The 21,449-nt window shown below is 42.5% G+C and overlaps 1 protein-coding gene across 1 annotated transcript; it reads right to left on the bottom strand.

Annotated features, from left to right (window-relative positions):
• Positions 1-1,735: 1,735 nt before the first annotated feature.
• PAX1 (paired box 1) lies at positions 1,736-19,937 on the bottom strand (the record flags this gene model as incomplete). The annotated part of the gene is made up of 5 exons (XM_083360293.1): positions 1,736-1,833; positions 12,734-12,962; positions 13,939-14,084; positions 17,263-17,916; positions 19,934-19,937. The coding sequence occupies 5 exons, from the start codon at positions 19,935-19,937 to the stop codon at positions 1,736-1,738; spliced, it is 1,131 nt and encodes a 376-aa protein (XP_083216419.1).
• Positions 19,938-21,449: the final 1,512 nt, after the last annotated feature.

The following is a 21,449-nucleotide window of genomic DNA, read 5'->3' as shown; positions in this document are numbered from 1 at the left end:
ATGTATTTACAACTGATATTTAAACAGCTTTATAAAATGGTAAGTAATATTTCAAATATATTTAAAATATACCTGTATTTAATATCTAATAGTGTTGGCTAATTATCACAGTTGGTTTTGGTAATATGTAATAAGTTTTGGACTGTTACAGTTGATGGCTATCAATGTAAATCAAGTTTGTCAATAATGGTAAGCTGTTTTTGAAATAAAACTGTACATTTCATATACAAATGCTATATGCTTCAAATTCTCATAAAATTTGAAGTTCTGGCAGATTTAAAATATTTGACTATGTTCCAGCTATTTGGAAATCCTACTGAAGTCATCCTACTGCGGTGCTGAGTAAACATGGCTAGGATTTGGCTGTAGAAAGACATTTAGAGGCAACATTCAAGGAGGTATCATCCCCCAAAACACTTACAAACACACACACACACACAGGGAACACAAGGAAGATTGTTATTCATATTTTATTAGTTTGTTACAAAAATATAAAATCAGGAAAGATTGTTACTGACTTGCCATTTTGCATTAGGAGTTAGCAGCATGTCTATGCTGGCAAAACATGATTTAGTGGAGTGGAACATCAGGCAGAAGTCTTGTGAAACCTGTTCAAGGAAAACATTTTGGAAATATGAAGAGAAGGGAAAGGCTATGCTAATAGTCTGAGCAATGTCCTTCTTTCCATTTGCCAGCTCAGGTTAATTTGTCTGTTTTACATGATATACAGCCAATTACTGAAACTGGTCATATGTCAGTTCTAAAACTCTTCGCAATTAAATTAGAAGGAATTTGAATAATTGTTCAAACACTATATTGGTCAGCTGTCAAACCTTGATTCAGTTGTGTAGACTTTGATCTCGGAAGGCCCTTTTTTAAATAGGAAGAGTGCAACGAGATGGGATAGTAGCTCTTTTCATTTAAGAGAAAAACTCTTAGAATGAAAATATCTAGCTGGCTCTTTTTTTAAAAAAAAATGTTCATTTATTTTTGTAACTAAGAGAAGAAAGTGTTTCAGTGGTAATGTGTCTCGAAACGCAAAATGCACTTTGCTGTCAGTGAAGTCAAAAAACGCAGCAACAAGCTATACATCCAAATCTTCCCCTTTGTAGAGGCGGAGTACGTTTCAGGCAGAAAGCACCGCTCCACGGCAAGGCTGTTGTTTAAAAATCTACCTTTTGTCTCGTTCTGCCCTTCGCTTAGACCAGGGGTAGGCAACCTCGGCTCTTTTATGACTCATGGACTTCAACTCCCAGAATTCCTGAGTCAGCACAGCTGACTCAGGAATTCTGGGAGTTGAAGTCCATGAGTCATAAAAGAGCCGAGGTTGCCTACCCCTGGCTTAGACAGAAATACCGTCTAAACGAGCCCGTCCCCCTCGCACTCCACCACCCCCTCGAACCGCGCGCGGTTTCCTTGGGTCACTCTCGGCTTCTGTAAATAAAATAAAATAAAAAACCAACATGTCCTTCCTCCATTTCTCAACAGCAAGAGGAAAACAGATGGGTTCGTCTTTGCGCTTCCCCCGCCTGCGCAGAGAAGACAACTCGCGGGCCCAATTCCTCCGTGACGGTTTGGGCGAGAAGGCTCCGTGAGGAAAAAAATGCGGGCAGAGCAGACATTGGAGCCCGCCCCATCGGCGCGCCTTTCCCCGATTTAAACCTGGCCTCTGGGAGAAAGGAGAATCGCTTCCGAAATCTTCCCGCCTTCGACGCCGTTTCCCGCCTTTCTCTTCCTAGGACGAGGAGGCAGGAACGGAGAGTCCGTGGAGGCCGGAGAGGGCGTCTGTTGCGGCTTTGCTCCCGGAACTGGCGGCCTGTTTTCTATCCCCAGCTGCAAGAAGGAGCAAAGAAAAGGGGTGAAGGGACGTGCCCCGGCGAGGAAAAATCGAAGCCTGTTGGGGTTGACTCGTGGCATAAGTCTAGTTCTCACGGAGGGGAAGAACCGCGGGGTCTGTGCCATCTCAGGCTGCAGATTGCTCCCTTTCATACGAGACAAGCCCCTGCACGTGGAAACTAGCTTTTCCCCTGCTGTGCTAGTTTGCCTACACTAGTATCGACGCTGGCTGTTTTTCCTTTTTGTTAAAAATGCTTTATTTGGAGAAGTATTCAGCCGCTAGTACAGCAGGCTCAGGTTTAACAGCTCAGTGAAATGCCCGGTTTTTTTTTAAAAAAAGAAGCAAATTATTTCTTCCTAATAAACATACGTTTTAACTAAATTCAAATGATACTTGGTGATTACAAGCTGATTGGAGTGTCTCTACTTGAAACCATTATATACATACAGTTGGTCCACTGAGGAAATAATCTTGAACTTGTTTATTTCTACTTCACCTTTATATAAAGCAGCATTTATAGCAAAAAGAATCAGTCAAAGAAATCTCTGTTAAAGAGACACTCTTTATTACGTATGACCAGCCTGCTCTTTTGAAAGTCTCAGTGAAAATAAAACTCTGGGGCAGTCCAAGCGACACTAGCACAATTTTAAAAGTTGTGCTTCTTCACCTGCCACCCTTTACTCAGGCCTTGATAACTGATGGGCCTCAAATGAGTAATCCATTGTGTAAACTGATAGAGTATCTCTTTTAGAGTATTTGCTCAGATAGTTTATTCACACACTGAAGCCACTACTTGGAAGCAGTTGACAAAGACTGAGCATGCACCTTCAAAGAAAAGAATTGCTTAGCTAGGAATCCAGAACCATCAGAATACATATGATAAACATGGGAAATTCAGGAATTTTGGGGCTGAGATCCAGACATCCATGGAAGGCTTTTTCCCAATCTGAAAAAAGCTAGTGTTTGTCCAGTGTGTCCCACAGAGTATTTTAGAATAAAAATTAACTTCACTGTGAGATCTGAGCCATCAAAATATTCCTCCAAATTTTACATCTTTATGTCTTTGTCTTTTTTCTTCCCCGACTCACCTGAAATAATTCTAGGTCCATTTACCCACAGTGAGTTTTCAGTCTGAGTTTATTCTTATCCCTGCTGAAGTGGGTTTATTAAGATTTTATTACTCCTGGAATGGACTTCTAAAGCTTTTATTATGCTGTGAAATGTTTATTAATGTGTGTTTAATAAATTATTTGGATTATGCCTGATAGGTCAGAAGTACTAATAATGCCAGAAAAAGGAGGGTGGAAGACTTGCAAAGAGCAGAATCAGAACCTCTTTGAGGTACCATGTAGCTGTTCCTAAGATGACTTTAATATCTGTTATTTGTAGGAAAAACTGAGAACCACTAAAGATACATTATACTTCTATGTTTGATTTTTTAATCCGCCAACATTCATCCTAAAATTATTTACTTTGAAATGAGATCTGCTAATTTTGTAAGCTTTTTTTCAAGTGAGTCATTACTATAACTTATTTTCCTCATTTCCTACATTAAAAGCAGGCATGTAATGAGTGCATACTTAGTGTTTAAATACTATTTTTTCCAATAGCTCACTAAAATTTCAACCTGGCCCCATATATCTGTCAGGAAAGACCAAGGTCACAGAACTTGTTTCAAATTTCTCTCCCAGAATGAGTATTCTGTTTCTCATTTCATATTGCCATAAGACTTTAGAACTGAAGGATGGCTTACGTTTCATCTATTGAAAGATTGAGACCCCCCCCCCTCTCTATTATGGAAAGACAACCAAGCCCCATGCATCAAGCTTGCTTCCCTCTTTCCTGACACAAATTTGCAATTAAGAAATAAACTGAAGTATGTTTCCTAATCCCATATATTGGTAAAAATTATTTATTTTATTCTAGCTAGATGGCAGCATCTAGTCAAACTTTGCTGATCTCAAACAACTAAGCTGGGTGGGATTTGGTTAATATTTGGATGGGAAAGTACCAAAAAATACCATAGCTATACAGTAGACTCGGAGTTATTTTTTTTTAAAAAGGTAGGCATTAACAAACCAGTTCTGAACTGTTATCATAAAAAGCTATGAAAACTACAGGGATATGCCTGTGAGTCAAGTGACTTTTTATTTTAGATTAGAAAGTTTTGCCATTGATCTTTTGTTGGAGGACTTTTTCACATGAAAAGCAAGGAAAAATGCTTCAAATAATGAATTTTACTTTCATGCAAATGTATTAAATGACATCATATAAACTAGTCAGTATGGCTTTATTATCTTCTCAAATACTACAATGACATACAATGATATGCTGGTTTAAAACTAAAGGGCTTGTTAGAAATCACATTTTCCTGCTTGGTTTTTTTCTTATATGGAAGGCAAGATAAAAAAAGGAAGAAAATGAGCTGGAAAAAGAGAACTGTGTAGAATTATGCTTGAACAAAAAGTGCCCTTTTCGCTCAAGCCCTGAATGCTCATTCTTATCTCTGACTGAATTATATCAAGAGTTTAAAGAAGCAGTTTTACCAATGTCATGTGTATCTAAGACTTCCTTTATGAATAAACTGGCTATTTAATTCTCAACTAGGTCACATCTTTAAAAGCTACTTGTATATAGATTAGAGGCAATGTAAACACTCAATTGATAGAAAGGAAGAAAAACAAATTAAGGGAAGACTTAACATACAGTAATTGTCAACACAGGAAAAGTCATATCAACTCTACTTTTGAATTTATTTAGAATCCCAACACTAATCTTCCAAGGAAGAAATGATGTGAGTGGCAGCAGTGCACAGTAGGGGATGTACAGTAGGGGATGGCTTCTCCTGACCTATGTGTTACATTCTACCAGGGTAAAAGGGGAATGTAACCACCAGGGATATTTAAAACAGGACATAGAACATAAAGTAATAGAGCTGTAATGGGACCTTGAAAGTCTTCTAATCCAGGGCTTTTCAACCAGTGGTACAGGTACCACCTGTGGTACACTGACACCTGGCAGATGGTACGCGACCATCCTAGAAAAGTGGCAGCGGGGGAGGGGAATGAGCTGAACTGGTGGCAGCACCGCACAGGCCTGAGCGAGAGATGGCTGGAGCTGCAGGGTTGTCAGGGCTCAGCGGAAGTGCCAGGATCAGCGCCAGGCTGCAGGTGGATCTCGGCACTGATCCTGGAGCTTCTGAGCCCAGAAGAAGCGCCGATCAGCTGGAATGTTACAGGATCTCCAGGGTCTTGTGATTTACATTCAGATGCTTGGCAACTGATTCATATTTATGACGGTCACAGTGTCCCAGGGTCATGTGAAGTGACCAAAACCTGCTGCAACCACCCAGCAGACGGGGGGGGGGAAATAAAAACCAAACACCCCCCCACCCCCACTGATAATCCTCAACAGAAATGCTCACAACAATGAAAACCTCGGACAGGAGGAAGAGCGCCGCCGGGTGGGCAGGTAGGTGTCTTGCTTGGCTGTGGCTTGGGGGGCATTTTTTCCAGTGCCATTGTAACGTCGAACAGTCACTAAGCGAACTGTTGTAAGTCGAGGACTACCTGTACTTCATCACTTTTTTCCTTTTTGGGGGGGTCATCAAGTTTTTGACACCTTGCTAGGCGACTGGTGGTACTCGGATGTTGCCATATCTTAAAAGTGGCACAATGGGTGAAAAGGTTGAAAAGCCCTGAATCCAACCCCCTGCTCAAGCAGGAGTCCCTATACCATTCCAGCCAAATCATCTTGAAAACCTTCCAGTGATGGAGCACCCACAACTTCTGAAGGTAAGGTGTTCCACTGATTAATTGTTCTCACTGTCAAGAAAATTCTCCTTAGTTCTAGGTTGGTTCTCTCTTTGATAATCTTCACCTATTACTTCTTGTCCTACCCTCCGGTGCCCTGGAAAATAGGTGAACCCCCTTTTCTTTGTGAGAGCCTCTCAAGTACTAAAATACTGCTACCATATCACCCCCTACTCCATCTCTTCATTAAACTAGCCATACTCAGTTCCCTCAGTCATTGGTTTAGGCCAGGGGTAGGCAATCTTGGCTCTTTTATGACTTGTGGACTTCAACTCCCAGAATTCCTGAGCCAGCATGGCTCAGCTTGGAAACCTCTCCCTTTCCTCTCAGCATGGCTGGCTTGGTACATATTTTGGAAGCATTAATAAAAATGGAGAATGGAGAGTAAAGAGGTTTGTGGCAAGAATTGCTGAGGGACTCCTTGAATTATTTCCAATTTTTGGTAGTGACTGTGGGCTGATGTGCCTTCCAATACTCCAGTCAAACTGGCGTGATAACCAAATGGTATTTCAGAATATAACTGCAGACAGAACACTGTAAGCATATAGAATACTGTATATAAGGACATTAGATAAGTTGAAGCAGGAGGAAATCCTGGTAGCACTGTGGGAACTAGGAAGACCAAGACTTAAAAAGCTGTCCTTTGCCACTGACATTAGAAGGAGCTGTCACCAGGTATAACAAATTGTGAGGGATGAAAATAGAGGAAGAGCTTTTTGCAGCTTCCGTCCTATACGTGGCAGTATGTATCATTAAATTGTAGAAGGGTCACCATTTACTGGATCAGTATGGGGTTGGTAGCCTTTATTTTTCTGGCTAAAATCCAGGAATGGATAGGCAACACCAAGCATATTAGCTTTCAAAAACACTAGATGGATGGTCCTGTGAATGAATCAGAAAGTCATATTGTAAAGTCCCAGTTTCCCCAAATATACAGAAATGTTTAGCTACACATTGGTTGGATCTTTCCTCCATAAATAATGTTATTTTTGGCAACAAGCACTGTGCTTTAGGCCAGGGCTTTTCAACCTTTTCACCCACTGTACCACTTTTAGGATATGGCAACATCCGAGTACCACCAGTCGCCTAGCAAGGTGTCAAAAACTTGATGACCCCCCCCCCAAAAAAAGGAAAAAGGTGATGAAGTACAGGTAGTCCTCGACTTACAACAGTTCACTTAGTGACTGTTCAAAGTTACAATGGCACTGAAAAAAGTGCCCCCCAAGCCACAGCCGAGCAAGACACCCGCCTGCCCGCCCAGCGGCGCTCTTCTTCCTGTCCAAGGTATTCATTGTTGTGAGCATTTCTGTTGAGGATTGGCAGAGGGGCTGGGGTGGGGGTGTTTGCTTTTTATTCCCCCCCCCCCGTCCGCTGGGCGGTTGCAACAGGTTTTGGTCACTTCACATGACCCTGGGACACTGTGACCGTCATAAATATGAATCAGTTGCCAAGCATCCAAATGTAAATCACAAGACCCTGGAGATGCTGCAACATTCCAGCTGATGGGCGCTTCTTCTGGGCTCAGCAGAAGCGCCAGGATCAACACTGAGCTCCAGCTGGAACCTGGCGCTGATCCTGGCACTTCCGCTGAGCCCTGACAGCCCTGCAGCTCCAGCCGTCTCTCGCTCTGGCTTGTGTGGTGCTGCCACCGGTTCAGCTCATTCCCCTCCCCCGCTACCACTTTTCTAGGATGGTCGCGTACCACCTGCCAGGTGCCAATGTACCACAGGTGGTACCCGTACCACTGGTTGAAAAGCCCTGCTTTAGGCAGCAAGCATTGTGCTTTGGGGTGGTGCATTTGTAACTGGGGAGTTATCAACCCAATCTGAAATGGGCAAATCTGAGCAAAGCTTTAGGAAGTAGCTTGCATCCTAAGAAAACCCACCAGAAAAGCAAAATGATCTCTCTGCTGCTACTACTGTCAGCTGAGGATACAGATTTTTGTCATGCAAAAGCTTTCTAAGCTTTTCTAGAATTGGGTGCTTCCTTTGTGTGTTATTTGTTGTATATTAATAAACAGTCTGTGATCAAACACCACTTTTGATCAGTAACAGAGTCCCGGTTGCCTTCAGAGTTTATCTCACATTAATTTGGAATTGGGACTACATCCACGGAAACTGCATTTTGCTTCAGGAAGATTCATTCTGTGAGACGATGATGTTTGGTGCTTTCAGGGGGAAAAAAGGGCCCTCCTGTCCCTTGATGGTTTATGAAAAGTTCTGATTGCTCTTTATTATTTCTTTTGACAGGAAGATTGCCTTTCCAGGAACAGGCACGAGTCCTCAGCTTGGTCCTACTGTGGAGTTTGATGAAATGGAGGCTGCGGGGCATCGCAATTGGACCTCATTGAAACAGCCCTCACAGGCAGGTAAGTGATGGTGCCACCTCCTGACTCTGCTGCTTAGAAAAAGTGGGACAGCATCCTCACCAAAATGTATGAGCAGAGGAGGATTTGGCAAGTATCTAAGTGTGGTGGCTGGAGATATATAGTCTAGTGCAGGGGTAGGCAACCTTGGCTCTTTTATGACTCGTGGACTTTAACTCCCAGAATTCTTGAGCCAGCCATGCTGGCTCAGGAATTCTGGGAGTTAAAGTCCACGAGTCATAAAAGAGCCAAGGTTGCCTACCCCTGGTCTAGTGGGAGATGACACCCAGATGGAAAGTGTGTGTGTAGGGTGGGGGGGGGCAAAGATCCCAATTGTTTAACTAGATCTCGAAAGAATGTGAAAAAAAGATTTTTAGAAATTTTTAGAATGCTTAAAGGTTTGGGCAATTTTTGCAAAATCCAAGAATTATGGTTTCCAGCAAAAACTGTGTGAGAAGCATGACATTAATTCGTTCAGTGAAGGAGACCTGCATACATCTAGACATTTGCCCTTCTGCAACTCTTGAGTAAGCTATACTAGTCAGCACTACTAACTAAGCTCTTTTATAATGTATGAGGGCTCTTGAGATCTGTAATATAAGATTATAGATAATGGGGCAGAGAGAAGCTCTGTGGGCTTGAATATCTCCTCTGTTTAAATTAGGCAGTTTAACAGGCAGCAGTTTAGGAGATAACCCCTTAAGCCTAGAAGGGGTGGCCAAAGTGTAGGGACAGATGTAACAATGTCTTGATTCACTCTTAGGCTAACTGTAGGACAAAAATTGGGCAGGAGGTAGGAATGGAAGACCTGCAAGGTCCCTTCCAATTCTGTTATTCTGTATTCACACCAGCAAGAGATCTCACTAGCAGCTCTCTTTGGCATTAACGCAAGTAAGTGCAGTATTCGTTGGAATTTATTTTCATTTTAAGTTTTATAGGAGAAAAGGAGGAGTAGGTAAGCCAAAGTGACTTAATTGAAAAATGTATTGTTAGCTTTCCAGTTGGTCCTCGACTTACGACCACAATTGAGCCCAACATTTCTGTTGCTAAGCAAGACACTTGTTAAGTGAATTTTGCCCCATTTTGTGCCCAATTTTCTTGCCACAGTTGCTAAGTGGACCACTGCAGTTGTTAAGTTAGTAACACGGCTGTTAACAGCCTTTGACTTTGCTTGTCAGAATGCCATAAAAAGTAATCACATAACACTGGGACACTGCAACCATCATAAATATGAGTCAGCTGCCAAGAGTCTGAATTTTGATCATCTGAACATGGGGATGCTGCAATGGATGTAAGTGTGAAAAACGGTCATAAGTAACTTTTTTAAAGTGCCATTGTAACTTCAAACAGTAAATGAACTGTTGCAAATCAAGGACCACCTGTACTTGAAAGGTATATTTCTAACAGAAGTAATCTGGAAAATTATAGTGAAGGACAAAAAAAAATGCATAAGACTCTTGGGTGTTATATGCATAGATTCCACAGTGTTTATATTGTTTTTAGAATTTCCAGGACTTCTAGGGTAAGTTCCTAATGTTACTATTCAGAAAGTGGCATAAGGGTAAGGCTAAGAAAATGTTATCCCCAAAACTCATGACTGAAGTGAGGTAATAAGTGGCAGACCTCTTTGTCAGATCTTTGCTGTTTTCCTCACATGTGAGGGCATAATTGATATTAGGCCTGATTTAATAAATAGTTTCTGCTGGCTCCATTTAAAAACAAATGGCACTTCATTAATGTTGTACACATTGCCTGCATCATGGAAGGCTTTCAAATAAAACAGCAGCTTGGCATAACGGTATCCTCCAGGCCTGGCATCAGAGCTTCCCTCAAGCAGTTTTTGTACTCTTGCCAAGTTTTGTGGATTGTGCAAATTGCAAAGCCCAGCAAAATAAGTATGTTTTCCACTGAGTTTTATCTAGAACAGATGATACCAATTGGAAGCTTAAAAAGAAACATACTTTGAATTTATGGAAGTTCATCTTCCTATCTAATCCCTAAACAACCAACAGACGTTTAGGGTTGGGGAAGTCAAAGAGACGCCTTCCCTGCATTTTTAAACCTTTGCTTACTGAAGGCAGTGTGCATAAGTAAACTCGAGCCAGTGTAGAGCAACCTCATTTAACTTGGCTCTTCCTTCAGCTTAGTGTCCCACCCCTAAGGTTATCCTGCTTCAACATTTACCAGCAGTAAAGAAGCAAGGCTTACTGGAAATACCAAACTGTTTGTGGCACCTACTACATTTCTACAGGTGAGGAAGAACAACACTTTGAAATGAAAAATACATCCTTCTAGCAGGAAAAATGCACAAAGGCTATCCACTACGATACCATGAAGTTTGTGTAAGGCTGAAAATATATATATACATATACATATACACACACATATATATATGTGTGTGTGTGTGTGTGTAAATTTTTTGGATTGCTAACAAAGAATTAAAGGGAGACTGATTTAATTCTTTGTTAACAATCCAAAAAATTTACACAAATATGAGCTGTCACTGGTGTGACTACTGCCTGTTGATGGCCTTGGGTTAGGCTGAAACAGGAAACAAGATTTGTCCCAAATTTGATATGGTCATTTCAAAGACACTAACATTTCAGTATTGGCATTTTAGGTAAAATTGTTAGTTTTAATAAATATGCTTTTTCCTCCTCCAAGCTAAACAAACAGAGAAATTGAAAATTCACAAATCTGTGGAATACTCAAGTAAATGTTAGTCATACAACCTTCCTTCCAAATGAAGATTTGGTGTCTGTGAATAGAGTGAAACCTACTCAAATCAAAAGCATTTTTATAGTTCAGTGAATGCTCAAACTGGACAGTGAGGTAGAAATGTTAGTCAGGAAAAGCTAACATAGAATTCAAAGCAGAACTATTTGAAAATACATCGTTCACTGGGATTTAGTTCCTCAAAAGTATGCAGAAAAAGGTATTCTGGAACCCATGACCATGGAAAAGAAGGATAAGATGCGTACAGGAAGAAAAGATCCATGCAACAACAAAGTAATATGTAACACGCTCAGATTTTTAAAATAAATGTACTGTTTATTTTAATTCAAATATTTTAAAAGTTAGCACTTCTCTTAAGTTTATTGGCAATTGATATTTTAATAGGATTAAAATCTTGATATTTTTATTGCTCCAGAAAATGCCTTGCTCATTGTTAAGACTGATGGTGGATCTGTTCCATGAAAACAATAACTTCTATATATTGAAATTAATTTTTAAATCAGGTTAATTCTTGTATTTGTGAAGAGATGTGGTACATTCTGGAGCTATTTATTTTTCTTTCTTAATGTGCATAAATAGCATGAACGAAATGCTCCAATGCTACTTCACTCAATACATTTTAAGGGATTAATGTTTAGGAATGACTGGAAGTTTTTGCTAAACTGCTTTTCTTTTGTATAATCAACTGTCATTTATAGTCAGCTAGGGAAGTATATATCTTTTGAGTTAAAAGGTATTTCTATTTGACTGCCTTGCTTTCTAAAATGTCTAAAAAAATCCAAAATAAATGTGAAATTATACATATAAGGAGTGATTTTATTGTATTTTGTTTCCTAATATGCTCAGAGTCTATTAATGTGTCAGGATACAGTTGCCTTATTCTTTAGCTCAGGAGTACTAGCCATAGAAAATGTAAGAAATAATATGCAGACTCTGTTCTGTAGAATTTGCACCATACAGTCCAAATTACTATAATAGAAACATTAAGAGATTGGAAGAGATGTATGAGAATCGACCTGATTCATTTTGACTGGAGCAAGCCTCCACTTATAAATGCTTAATGTATATCTGAAAGGCAACAGCAATAGAGCACAACCCAATCTTTGCTCAAGCAGCAACGTTTTTTTTATATCATCACCTGCCTTTTTTATGTTCATGTTTCCAAAGTCTTCTGTTTTAGAGACTATTTTTCACATGTGCAGGACACCTCCTTTCAGTGTCATCAATCATTGTCAATTACCTTGCAGCCTAAATGACACTCACTTCAATCTAATACCCTAAAAGGGACCACACGCAGTTAGTGACTATGCATAATGATTGTAAGGAAAATAAAAGGTGTAGCTGTTTAAAAAAAAAACCAGAGGAGTAGCTCAGTGCAAGGGATAAGAAAATATTTAGGTAGGATGGGATTACTTTTCCCAGCCAGAAAGCACCTCCAATTATTTAACTTCTGATAACTGAATAGTAAGAGCACTTTCAACTGAAAGTTCTTTCCAGGTGAAGATAATAATAATTGACAAGAAATCACAGAGGTTGGCTGGTTTGCTGAAAGCAGACTGTGTTTCAATGAAGTTAAAAGTAAGGGACATTTTCAAAATAGACTAATTTTTTTTAAAAGAAAAAAGACGCGCATCCTCACTTGCCATCCTTTACTCAGTGCTTGCTAACTGATTATCTGACTGGCCTTCAATGAATAAATTCTTTGTGTAGACCAATATAGTATCTCTTTTAGAATGTTGCTCAGTGATACTTTATGCGTACAGCAGGAGCCACACCTTGGAAGTTACTGACAAGGACAGAACATGCACATTCAAAGAAAGGAATAGCCCAGTTAGAAATTCAGAACCGCCAAAATGAATGACAAGCAGCACAGGAAAGTCAGGGGACTTGAATGTACTGTAGAACACAATGTGCACAAAGTTTGTTTAACCCCTCTTTTGCTACTGCCCAAGAGGGCTGTGCCTCCCGTCCATCTTGGCTTACCTTCTCTGGAGAGATGTTTGAAAGCCACCGTGGAAGCCAGTTCTGCACCATGAACAGCTGCTACTCCAGGGCTGTGGTGGTGAGCCAAGGGGTTACCTTGGGTCTGCCAGTGGTGATGAGAAGGACTTAGGTAGCTTCCTCCTGGCCCTCCATATACACCAGGTTGGTTTGAGGACGGATATGCACAAGGGGACAGGAAGGGACTCACAGCTGAGAGCCCAGGAGGGGGCTGCAAAGGGAAAAAAAATGCATGTGGAAAAGTGGGGAGCTTTAGGAGGAGAGGTCATACTCCAGCATGGATTTGCCATCCCTGCTCTGATTCTAATTACATGAATGGGGAAGTAAATCAAATTATCTTTTCAAGTTCACTTCACTTCCAAATAAGGATCTAGAGAATTAAATTAAATTGAAGAGGAATGCAAAAAAACCTGCACAGCAAAACCTGCACTAGCAGTTCTTGATCTGGGTTCAGGCAGTTCATGATCTCAGTTTGAACAATCACAGAAGCTGGCGCAAGGAAGTGTATAGATCATTATCAAACAAAGGGTAAGCTTTATGAAATTACAGAGATAAACATATAAATAACAGTAACCAGAAGCTAGTCTAGGAGTGCACATGTGTCATTTCCCTCTCTGGCTTACAAAGCAGAGGCTCGGTTGTTGCCAAACTATAATTTATAATGTTTTTAATCTGACATTAGGCATAATCATTGCTACAATCGCATTAAGTACATATAATTTCAATTCAGAGTTAGGTGACTTGAGTTCTAAATTATTCTTTGTTGGGGCCCTCAACCACTGCTTTTTAAAAGCAGCCAGAAGCCCTTGGGAAATGCTGTGTGTTCTTGGTGTGTAAAGATAGAAATCAAGTAGGCTTCCATTCCCCCCACATCAGCCTGGTACCCTCAGCCTGCCCTAGTATGAGTTTGCTTTAAAAGGAGAAGTAGATTAGAATAACCTTGTGGGATTTTTTTTAATTGCAATTTGTTTTGTTCTCCAGATCTTTGTTCAGTACCCGTTTACTGCTATTTCAGACACATAGTTTTCCTTATACAGTACAGATCCTACAAGATAATCCCTGCTTTGCTTCTCCTTCTACCTTTCCCCCTAGCCCCCCCCCGGCCCATCCCCACTTCCTGGCCACAGACACAGACAACCCCGTGCAGCCCTTCCTGCCATTGAGTTCCCAAGGGGCTGGACTGTTACCTGGGGGTATTTAATGTCTGCTTCTGCTGCTGATTTGTCAAGTGCATTGACACCGTGCCCGGCAGCAGGGAAGGTGGTTCTATTCACACTTGGCCAGTCTTCGAGTTTGGGAGGATAGGCAGAACCATCTGTCCCAGCTAGAACACCTAGGATGGGAGAGATTGGGGAATATATTAGCAGCCAGAAAAAGGGCAGCCTGTCCCAAGACCCACTGGCTCCCTGATGGGAATCCCACATCTACTTCCTGCGTGATCACTCACCTTTTCAGAGATCTCTGTTAAGCTCTGTGAAGTCTCTACAGAGGTCAACAAAAATAACCCATTAGGCTCCAGGGACATTGTCTGGGCCTCACATCAGATCAGAGCCGATGTGGGCTTTTTAAGGATGCAGGTAAAGAGGACTCTCATGCCAAATTGCAGAGGAAAAGATAACACCAAACATTTGCTTTATTAGAGAACTGGAAGGATGTTCCCTGGGAATCTCTTCCTTCCCCCACCACCCCCATCCCCCAGTGTTTGTTTCCCCCTCTCAATTTTCCCTGAGGCTAAAGGGTTTAATTTTCCCTAAGGCTAAAGGATTTGTATAAAATGGATTTCTATTTTGCCCACACCACAATGCCCTAATCTTGCATAAAAAGCTAGCAATAAATTCAGTCCAGATTTATTGATGAAAGACCAATTTCCAGCATCACTGCATTTCAGCAAAACATATTGGTGAACAGAGAGGAAGCTGAGCTCTCAGAAGACAGTGTCACAAATGTCTTATGACCAACCTACACACTGAATTGGATCTGCACACTAGGTAAAACTCTTAAGGTTGACATTGAATGCAATATAGAGGTTCTATATAGGAGAGAGGAGACAGTTAAAATTGCAAACAGCTTTCGCCAGCATTTCATTTAAAACATATTTATCCACCTCCGTGCCTACTTCATTACACGAACCAGGGTTTGTTTGTTTGTTTGTTTGTTTTTTGGCTCTCATATCATTTAGGAGACTCTCAAGAGAGTGTTATTATAAATGGAAAAGAAGGATTAGAGTGAATTAGATACAAGGATCTGAAACGTCCAAGTGCTTTTGAAGTGAAAATGGGAAGGAGTCTGCTTTTGGCATCCTTTTAAATAGAGTTTCAGCATGGTTGGAATTAATTTGCAGGAGAAGCTGGTACTGTCTAACCCTTCTTTTTTTTTTTAGCAAACTAAACCTAAGCCATGTGAATAGGTTCATTAAATTGATTTTCTTTAACTGTTCAGTCTGAGGATGATGAAACTGATTGCAACGCATCCAGATAACAGTGGGACTACCAGAACCAAAGACCTGATGGCCGTGCATAAGGATATCTGAAAAGCTGTAATCTAAAACACGGGTGGCACTTTTGAGGGGGGGGGGAAACATGATTATCTATTAAAAGATGGGTTATTGAGTTATAAAGAAGAACTTTCAAGCCCCTCGTTTTGAAGCCGCAAAGTGGAACATTCTCTCCTTCACAAACTTCCCAACAATTAAATTAAATTAAATGACAACTTAAGGTTTCCTAGTAACAAAACAAAGTAGATAATTCCAGTCTAAAAATAGGAGACTCTCGGCTTCTTCTGTCTAAGAGTTTGTGGGTGATTGGTATCTCCAGCAATCGTAGAATCCATGAGAAGACAGAAATGTGAAATGTAAAACGACTGAAAGACAAGTAACCATATGAAAAGTGGAAAAGAAACCTTCTGACAGTCATTTGATCTTTCAGAAAATAATTGCGATGTGAGCTTGTTTCTTGAGACCACTTTTTTCTTTTCTTTCTATTTTTCGAAAGGGAGAGGGGAGTGTAAAGGCTCAGAGTTTGCGGTTGGCAATCTCTCATCGCTACGAAAATATTTTCCACATTTTTTCATAAGAAGTTCAAGATGTCCAGGCCTTTTTTTTTTTTTTTTTTTTTGCAACAGCAGCCAGAGTTTTGACTGCTGAATTTTGTCCTTCCAGGTTGTTATAGCAGCAGCAAAAGCTCCCAGGAAGAAGTGAGACATTAAGCAATGAGCAACTATGGAGATGGGATGTGAGAGCTGCTTATTCAGCCCTAATTGGTTTTGAAGCTGTTCAGAGGACTGGGTTCAAAAGCCTGAAGAGGTCATCTTCTACACCAGGCCTGCATGGCCCAGGATCAGGGCTTTTTTTCCTCATAGAACGCCCAGAACGGAGTTCCAGCACCTTTTTTGGATGGAACCTTGTAGGGGTAGGCAAGGCAGGTTGTATGACATGTGAGAGTTCCGGCACCTTTTTCTTTTACAAAAAAAGCGCTGCCCAGGATCATGTCCTCTTATGGGGAAAGCAACACAGACACATCAAGGACTGTCTTTTAGAATGGCCTGGAAAAGCAGGTCATGGCAAGCTACACCATTATTTCTTAAGGAATAGCCAGGAGTTCGACAAGCTTAGTAAAATATGTTCTTGAATATCAAAGGCGTACATAATTTTGTTTAGAGCAGAAATGAACAACAAAATTACCAAGAAATGTATGAAATATAATCATGGCTAATGCTGGCTTGTTTTAGAATGAATATATTCAGAACTGGATTGTTAAAGACTCCCTGAGAATTCCAAAACATGAACCCAGAGACACTTGAAATGTCTCCAGTTATACAAGCCAAATCTTTTCTTCTGCCTGCAGTGTTGATTGATGTCTTATAATAAAACCTATGAACTTAGAATAAGGGCTTCACAGTAGGCACGGCCTGTGGACATGCTCTAGAAAAAATAATGTTAATCAGAGATATTTCTCAAATTTCTTGAGTAAACTTCATTTGCCTTACAAGTGACAATGAGTTTCTATGAATGATAAATCTACAATCTAGGGGGGATTTTCAGGAGTTAAACCATTAGCCACCGCATGCCTAAACTCAAAGTTGGGAATCGTGCACATGCGTTAGGGCAGATAGAAACACCCTTTTTGCATAGTAATAAAGGATATTTTTCGGACCCACAGCACCGAAATACACAATTAAAGAAAACGCAGTAAGGTTATGCCTAACGTCTATAACATCTGTCCACAATAGCCTGTCCTCTTTCTTAATTGAAAATAAATTCACCAAAGAGATCTTAGGAATTAGTAATTTTTACCTCCCCCTCATTCCGCGAATCAGGGACTTGCTTTTTCTTTTGTATTCTATAAACCGCCCCGCCAAACAGACGGCGACTATTACTGAGCCTGCCCGAGACAGCAACTCCGTTGTTTCGGCTGCTGGACGGGGCGCTTCTACCCGGAGCCCCGGAACGCGCCCCGTTTCCTACCGGGCTCCCCCCCCCACGGGGTGGGGTGTGTCGTCTCAGATCCACTCACCGCTTTGCTCCATGAAGGTGCGGATGCCCAGGATGTTGCTGACCGAGTGCGCCGAGGGCCAAGAGCGGGGGAGGCCGACGTGGGCCGCGGAGACGGGAGCTGCTCCGGCGTGGCCGCCCATCTTAGCGGCGGAGGCTGAGACGGCGCTGGGGTAAGGATACTGGTAGATGTGGTTGTAGGGCAGGGCCGGCTGCGGGGCAGGTTGCTTGCCGCCGCCGCCGCCGCCACTCGCGTCGTAGGGCGCGCCGGGCTGCGAAAGGCTGCCGATCTTGTTCCTCAGGATGCGGCTAATGGAGCTGACCGAAGGCACGTTGTACTTGTCGCAGACGCCGTCGGCCAGCAAGCGGTCCCGAATCTCCCAGGCGAAGATGCCCGGGTCGCCCTGCTTGTAGTCTCGGATGTGCTTCACCACGTTGGGGGTGGTGACGCGGGGCTTGCTCCCTCCGATGGCGCCCGGCAGGATGGAGCCGGTCTCGTTGTAGCGGGCTAAAATCTTGCTCACGCAGCCGTGAGACACCCTCAGCTGCCGGCTGATGTCGCAGGGCCGGATGCCGAGCTGGGCCAGCTCCACGATCCGCAGGCGGATGGCGTTGGGCAGCGGCCTCCCGTTGACAAAGACGCCGCCGAGTTGGTTCACTTCGCCGTACGTTTGCTCTGGAAAGAGCCGGAAGAAGACAAGGAGCGGGAGCTGACTAGAAGGCTGGCGACCAAGGAGGCAGTGCTGCGGCAGGGGCACGGTGGGCCGAGAGGGATCGGGAGGAGGGCGCCGGGGGGGGGGGCTCTTGCTACGGGTCTAGAGAACAGCCTAGGCTAGGGCGACGGGAATGGACTGAAGGGAGGCTTGGAAAATCAGTTCTCTGGATTAGCCCTTTAAAGGGAATCGCCAGAGAATTCCATGAGTTACACCATATATATATTTATATTATATTATATTATATTATATTATATTATATTATATTATATTATATTATTATATTATATTATATTATATTATATTATATTATATTATATTATATTATATTATATTATATTATATTATATTATATTATATTATATTATATTATATTATATTATATTATATTATATTATATTATATTATATTATATATTATGTTATATTATATTATATTATATTATATTATATTATATTATATTATATTATATTATATTATATTATATTATATTATTACATTACATTACATTACATTACATTACATTACATTACATTATATTTACACACACAAACACATATATGTGGCCTAACTCATGGAATTCTCTGACTATTCCCTTTAAAGGGCAGGGCAATATAGTTTAAATGCTACATGCGACCGGAAAGCTAACAATTGGTAGAATAAGTCCTATTCCTTTCCAAAAGTTTAAAATTGCTTTTTAATTTGAACTTATCGCTTGAATTCTGGTAACCTCTCAATAAAGTTCATTTTACAAGGAATAGCGATTCCCATGCTTTCCGGCACCAACCTCTACATTCAGGTATATCTACTGCCTTCACATTTATAAGTCCTCCAGCAATTTAGTCCATTCATTGGAGGACTTTACTAAGTGGGTGTCAAAACAACAGGTGTAAATATTAACCCCATAGTTTAATAAAATGAATCCTCGTGCGTTTAAGAAATTTCAAATCTGTGCTGTTAACCAAAGCCAATGATATTAATGGGTTAGGGAGGGTTCAATGATATTAACCTATGGTTATCTGCGGAAAATGATTAAATCTGAAATATAGAAATGAATTCCTATCGTTGAAAGATAATTGGAAATATATGTGATTCCTTAATAGGTTAAAATAAAAGGTCAGAGTTCCTTCAAGACAAAAAAATTGGAAATATCAGAATAGCCAAATCCACGAGTAATCTTTTCTTTTTTAAAAAAAATATTGCAGTTAAAAGCACCCTAAAAGATTTGTGGAAAATAATTTAGCCATAATATCTAGCACCATCTGAACTAAATATATTTAGAATATATTTAATCAGTCTCACACTGTAAAATGGCAAGCACACTATATTCTTATTTTGAAATACGTCTACATCTTAAATAATCCTGAAATGATGTCTTATGTAATATGATCAATTGTTATAATGGTCATATGAGTGCTGTGTACAACATATAGACTTTTATTCCTCTTACAGAGTGGTTAAAAGCAAAGAAACAGGCCCAACTTAGAGGAGTAAACCTAAGACAGCAAATGGAATCACAATTGCTAATTGAAATCTCTAGGCCCAGAGAGAGTTTTCTCGGAAAGAAGAACTCCAGAGACCGCTCTCTACTTGATCCGGAGAGAAGCAAGGCTGGACGAAACGGACTTCTCATCCAAACCAACTCTCTTTAGCCGCCTCAAGGTTACTGCCGCCCCCGGGCACTCTGTCCCGCATGGCTCCCTTCCACCCCACTTCTGGAGGCAGGCAGGAGCGCCTCCCCACTTCCTACCGCGGCTGAAAAGTTGTGCCTTGCCTGTCGGGACCCCAGCCGGCATCTCTTTCTAGTGGCTGGTGCCGGGTCCCTAGGATCGAGGAGGCCGAGGATCCCCCTCCGCCTCCAGCTGCCTCCCTGCCAAGAGCAGCGCGAGAGCCCCGACCGCTTCTTCTTCTTCTTCTTCTTCTTCCTCTTCCTCCTCCTCCTCCTTCCAACCCGCCGCCGGAGCGCCTGCCCCTCCTTACCCATGGCCGGCGAGAAGAGGCGCCCGCCGATGTCCCTCCGCCCGGCGCATAGAGAGGTGAGCCGGGCCAGCTGGGAGCCGAGGCCGGACCAGACCCGCGCGTGGAGCTGCTGCCGGGAGGGAAGCGGCGCAGCCCGTTTCAGCTCGGCTCAACTTGACGCGTCTCCCACGTCAAGCCCGGAGGTGCCGCCGTTGCAGCCCCGGCCCTTCATTGGCTCCTGCCGGCAGTTCCTGGTCCAGCCGGCCTGCAAGGGAGGCCCCGGGAGGTGCTGCGGGGCAGGGCTTGGCTGGGTTCCGCCCCGGCGGGGCTGGGAGTTCAGCCCCTACCAGCTGACTCCAATTCAGAGACCCCGGGCGCCACAGCCGACGCCCCCCCGCCCCAACTTCCCGGCCCCGAGAGGCCCCTCCGGGGAAGGGAAGGGAAGGGAAGGGAGGAGGGAGGGAGGAGTCCTCCCCCTTCTTCTATCTCTTGGTCTTGAGCAAGCTATTTGTCCCTTGCGCTTTTTCTTCAAGGAGAGAAAGAAACTTCAGTTTGGTGGAGCCCCGTAGTTGGCGGTCTTGCAAAGTGGCTAAGGTGATCCGTAGCCACCTGCAAGGCAGAGGAACCTCGACGGAAGTCTGCGTGCGTCCTTTGCACCCCTTGCCTCCCAGCACTCGTCGGATGAACACAGTAGGAGCTTGCGGTCCAAGCGGGACCCTTTAGGGTGCCCTTTCCTATTCCTATTCATTTCAAAGGGGCTTTGGAAATATCAGGGATGGCGGCCTTCCCTGCGTGGGCGCCCCGCTTGTTTCTAAGGTTCCCGAGTTTAAGGTGCGTTGAAGGACACCCCTTGGCATTAGTTCGTTCTTCATGGAGGAAAAGGCAAATAACCCCCTTGCCTGGTTCTCAGTCTCCCACCATCCCACCACTCTGCTCCGCTTCGGGTGCATCCATTCACACACCCTGCAGAGTTAAGTGTCCGGCAAGCTCCGGAGAGCCGGAAAAGATACTGTCTCCCCATGAGATCAGTTCAGATTTCCTGCCAGATAATGGCCACCAGGTCTTTCTTCCGTCCCCCCACCCGCCCCCTCCATGCATTGAAGTCTTACCGACTGCCAGGTTGCAAGTTAAGAATTGCATCCCAGCTCGATTCCTCAGGATAAGGATGGCTTTGGTGGGTCCCCAACTTCTTGCCCGTTTTAGTCATTTCTCGCGAGCATCCCCAGAAGCACAATTTAAAAGTCACCTTTCTCCTGGGAAATTATACTTTCGAGCTCTTCGGGAAACGTGGATGGAAGGCTATAATCGTCACCCAGGCCACCAGCACCCGGATATCAAACATTTGAAACCTCAAAAAGATGCGTGTTCGTAAAAGCGTAAAGGATTCGGAACAAATTCATGCGAGTAGCCCTGGAAGTAATAAGGGTATTTAGTGAGAAAAACCGTATATCTCTATGGCTCCTCTTTTTTCCCCTAAAGAATCTAGGTATAATAAAACACAGGTTTTTGGAGCCTCTTGTGGGTGTTAGGTTTGCTT

Source organism: Vipera ursinii, assembly GCF_947247035.1.
Source record: "Vipera ursinii genome assembly, chromosome: 3".
Taxonomy (NCBI): domain Eukaryota; kingdom Metazoa; phylum Chordata; class Lepidosauria; order Squamata; family Viperidae; genus Vipera; species Vipera ursinii.
This window is presented reverse-complemented; position numbering and strand designations above follow the sequence as displayed.